Here is a 4,946-nt window from a genome sequence, read left to right on the forward strand (position 1 = left end):
TAAATCGCTAAAACAAATATAAGAAGAAATCTTTAAAAACTGCAAAATATGAAAATAAGCAGACATGTAAAAAAGACTCCCTTTTCTCATAACTTATCATAATCATCGCAAGTAATCCATGTAAAGCTCCATTAAAGGTATACTATACTGTCACCTGTTCCAATTTTTCCAGTTACCATGGAAAGAGAAAATCTAACCAATCACATATTTTAGGCGGGTGGCCGCTTTTTAAAAACAGCGCCCTCACATGGGCATTTTGAATGCCAAGGAACGCCCCTTTGACCATATATGGGCATACTTAGATTACAGGTGACTATAACGTTTGACTCTAGTTACTAGTATATTGTTATGTGAATCTACTGTAGATTCTTGTTCCCAAGCTTCCTGAAGTGTGGTTAAATGTTAAGTATGTAGCTTATTAACATAGCCTACGTTTACAGTCAGCTTTGTTATTGTTTACAATTGAATTCAAGTCCGGACTATGATTTCATTTGTCACCAATAACAATGGTCATGGTCTTTACACATATACAGAGTATTTTGTCAAACAGTGTATCTGTTATTCTAGCATGCTGTGGGGAATATAACAAGAAATTGCAGTTGATACACAAAACAAAATATACTGAAAAATTGGCCAAAAGGTAAAACTAAAGTCCCTTTTATACAATTTTGTTAATTATATTCAGTCTTTTCTGACAGGTGAGAGAAGTCATCCTGTTTCCAAACCTTTTTTATGTGATCACTGTTTTTCTGTTTTTGCAAGATGAAGTTTTCCTGTAAGTAAAAGAAAATATGACGGGCTCACTGACCCATTCTCTCGTAGAGGGAATACTCTAATGTATCAGCGGCTAACTGTGATTGCGTATTAAGTAAGGGGTGGATCATTTGATATCATGTGGGGGGCTTGGAAGATTTCAGGGAAAAAAGAGTTCCGAGAGGTTGTCTTTGAAAAATATTTCCAGGCAAGGAAGGTAAAAACAATAAAAAAGATTGCCTCAGATATGAAGTAAAAAGAATTCATGGACTGTTACTTTTTAAATCTTTACTTAAAACTTCTAGCGCGCCCTCTGGAAGTCCCATGACATCTTTAATTTCCGGCGTACCATTTGTGCACATTATTTCTATAGTATTTTTACTATCATAAATAATTATGATGGGTTTTTGTATTTTTATAATTTCGAAACTGAGTTCCAAACCTAATATTGCATTTTACAAACATACAGCTGCATCAAAATCTTGAATAAATTGTAATGTAGAGCCGAGAGCTCATAGCGTTCTTTCTCCGTGGAACGTGCTTCGTACCCGTATTTCTGACGTCAGTCGTCACCAACCAATGGCCGGCCACAAACTCTAACGAAAGGGGAGTTCCCCGGACACACAGAAACGTAAACACAGTACAAGCCTGCATTCATAACGCTTTTTCCTCGACTTATACACAAAGAACTGTGTAGGAAGTATGGTAACGTTCTGCCAAAACACAGAATTTTAACGTGGGACGAATATATCGTGAACCAGAATTTCTCTTGGGGAGACAGGTGTCAACTTCGATACTCGTTGTGGCTGTCGGTAAGTACCGCCAAATATGAATCGTCAACAGCAAGTAGACCATGGGTTTACATACCACTTGAACTAACGTGATCCCAAATTTCAAGAAGCCTTTCAATGTTCAACGGTCTGACCTGTGGCTTTACGTAAAATTTATGTTATTTCTTGTAGTTACTGTATAGCCTTCTAGCTTCACACGTGCGAGCATTGGAAACAAGGAGTATACATGCTTTTAGGTTGGACCTTTGTCGAAATTTAACGATGTGTTTCAGTTTTGGATCCCCATAATGATGGCACTATCTAGATAACGCCTTTCTACAGGAACTATTCACAAGCTTATACTCTACAAGGAGTTTAAATTACAGACTACTTTAATCGAACTGTTTGACAAGAAGGCCTGTAAGTTTACCTTAAAGCTGAGGTCATAGTCCTCTCGCTAATCATGTGACTTTAGAGCTCATAGAATCAAGCGCTTCGCACGTAGACTTGATACGTCAAGCCTTGTTTTCATGACAAAGGTCATGCTGCCGACCTTTGAATGACGAAATCGTCCAAACCGCACCTTGTCACTTCATGCATTACAGTAAGGGCAGTCTGGCAGGCAATACAGGTATGTTGCTTGGACACAAACTGTATATCTGTACAGTTTCACACCTTTGGAAAAAGTAACACTGCAATATATTCAGCGTTGTTTATCATTTTATTAGCCAACTACAAGAATGCACCAGTACTAAATCACTTTGTAAAGTAGAATATTTTGTGGTACTATAGGAGGTTCTATTTTAAAACAGAGAAACAAAAATACCAGGTTTGGTAAAAGAAATCAACAGGTCAGATAATTTAGGTTTAGGCAAATACAGAATGCGGTGGAAATTTTATTCACATGTACAAGAACACAGTCCCTCCACAAAACAGTATGGCCCATAAAAGGTATGTTCGCAACAAAGCGCCATTTACAAATTTCCTTGATCTATTATTCTCGCGTTGAGTGAACAAGCAGTATTCAAAAAGCCCGTTCCGTGGGTAGGTGAGTGGCTGATTGGGCAAGTAGTGACATGTAGGTCGATACCATCATTTAATGCCACAAACCAGTATAATTATTAAATCGCCTAAATATTTTTCTTCAGCAGACAAACCCCGAGTGATTCTTAAGCCATTGGTTTGGCCATGGAACCCAATATGTAACGGACCGTGACAATCCGCTTGCATGTCGTTCAAAAAACAGGATCTACTGAGCGATAATTTTTGAACACAAGTAGAAAAATATGAACCGCGAGGAGAGCAATAACATCGTTTCAACTGTAAGAATTAAGAAGGAGAGTCAGAGCAACCCCGGTGACGTCACATATACGTCTCTGATCAAAGACGAATTGAAGAGCGCCATCAAGTCGAGAAGAGTATCTCGAGGGCTCCCGGATGTGAAATTCGAACCGACATCCCCAGCACGAGATTATGAAGTATGTTTCGAATCCCTGTCCTCGTAGCCTTAACGCATACTATGTTAACTATTAAAAACTATTAAAAAATATTCCTGCCATTGACCACAACATTGTTTTTCGACTTCTGAAAACAAAAGACGCTTTTGTCATCTCATAAATTTCGTTCATTTGCAGCGTCATTTTTCGAGACTATAGTCTGTCTTTCAATAATGAAGCCTTGAATATTTTAAGAGTAACACAATATGACTCCAGCCCATCATTACAACGTTAAACTGATGCCTAGCGTGCAATGACTTCACCCATTCAAGAATCTGATAAAGGCTTCATGTCTTCGAGAAGCTCCTTGCTGTATTTAATACCCAGATGATATCTTTGTACTGTCACTTTGAGATTATCCATGGCGGGATAATGTTAATTGACGTAATTTCTGATTTCACAGCGAGAACACACAATACTGAACAAGTGCTTCGTTAAAATTTACAATTTATAGAATCAACTGAACTTTAATTTCTATACAAATTGGAGCGACAGACAGACGAAAAATTGAATAACACTATTAACACAAACATACATAAGCTTTAAAAAACGCATCTTCGTAAGTTGTTCGCGTTTCACCCCATCAGATAAGCGAATGGTGACATTTTACAGTAATACCGTGGTTCACTATCAGTGGTATTACATGAGAGTATCTCGGAATTTATCCACACATTTGGATCAGGATTACATATTCTGTACATTGAAAAACGATGTCTTAAAAGCTATTTCGCTGCGATCAATGATATTCAAGCAGCGAGCCACTTTGATAATATGTAGAGTTCACAGAATATTAAACACTATCGGTCGAGCCAAAAAAATGCCAACTGTCATGTAAAAGTATCTTGTATGACAGGTAACTGAAGAAGAGGAAAAACGACGTAAATTGCGACGAGAACGGAACCGATTGGCTGCTTACAAATGCCGCAGAAAAAAGAAATACAAAGAAAAGCAAATTATTGAGGTGTGTTTACTTCCGTTCTGAAGACGTTCATCACAGTAACACTTCCTGCACATTGCCGTTCAATTTTTTTATTAATATCATTACTGGTTTTCAGAATCTTTAAACTGGGAACTGGAGAAGTGTTTTGTGTGCAATTCTGAAAAATACCTTAAACCTTTGAAAGTTAAAAAAATTACACTTCCTCTAACTAACCCCCTCTAACGATTAAATGACCCATCCCTGAATGCAGCGCACTCTATCATATTAATTTAAATGAAGAGGTGAACACGACGCTTTAAAATATAATAATTTGTCGAATTCGTCTATAAGAATAAATAAGGAGTAGCTTCACTTTTTGACAGGAACATACAACTCAAATTGAGCTGAACAAGAAACTCAAAGAAGAGAAAGACTTACTGGAGAAAGAGCGCGAGCGACTGACGACAATTTGGAGGAACCACAGCGTGGAGTGCAGTTTACATAAAACCTCAGCGAAGATGACAAGGACTTGACCACTTCTTATCCGAGCAACGAACGACAAGGGCTACTGTCAATATTGAAAGATGATCAAACAAGGTTCATGGAGCTCAAACGTTCGTTATTTGCCAAAAATTTTATCAGGTTCACTTTTTATAGCATCGCAAGGAACATGATTAGTTGTAATATTTTGTCATGTCATGTAACCAGAAAGATAGCAGTACCGGTAGATTTAAGCTGTTGTTGAGCTGGTTCAGTATTTAATGTAATGGGTTTACAACACATAGAGGATTTCACCGCGCAAAGGCTTTTCGTATTAACTACTATGGTTGATTCTTTACCACTAGTCTAGAATAAAACTTCATCAACGAATCAACATACTGGGAGAAAAGACACTTCTTCATGCATTTAAAGAGGAAATAATATTTATGCTATTTCATTAGAAGTAATTTAAATTCGGGATGTTCTGTCACTTGTCAATTTGTTCGAAAGATAAATATAATTAATATA

General features: G+C 37.3%; 1 protein-coding gene across 2 annotated transcripts; it reads left to right on the forward strand.

Moving 5' to 3' along the window:
* Positions 1 to 1,367: 1,367 nt before the first annotated feature.
* LOC139140807 (cyclic AMP-dependent transcription factor ATF-3-like) lies at positions 1,368 to 4,946 on the forward strand. Of its 2 annotated transcripts, none has more exons than XM_070710225.1 (4): positions 1,368 to 1,565; positions 2,672 to 3,001; positions 3,873 to 3,980; positions 4,322 to 4,946. In XM_070710225.1, exons 2-4 carry the CDS (start codon positions 2,810 to 2,812, stop codon positions 4,469 to 4,471), a joined length of 450 nt encoding a protein of 149 aa, XP_070566326.1. In that variant the 5' UTR covers positions 1,368 to 1,565; positions 2,672 to 2,809; the 3' UTR covers positions 4,472 to 4,946. The 2 variants fall into 2 exon arrangements, with proteins under 2 accessions (XP_070566326.1, XP_070566327.1); XM_070710226.1 differs by having other exon boundaries at positions 2,675 to 3,001; positions 4,322 to 4,945.

The sequence above is a fragment of the Ptychodera flava genome, chromosome 9 (assembly GCF_041260155.1).
Source record: "Ptychodera flava strain L36383 chromosome 9, AS_Pfla_20210202, whole genome shotgun sequence".
Classification (NCBI taxonomy): domain Eukaryota; kingdom Metazoa; phylum Hemichordata; class Enteropneusta; family Ptychoderidae; genus Ptychodera; species Ptychodera flava.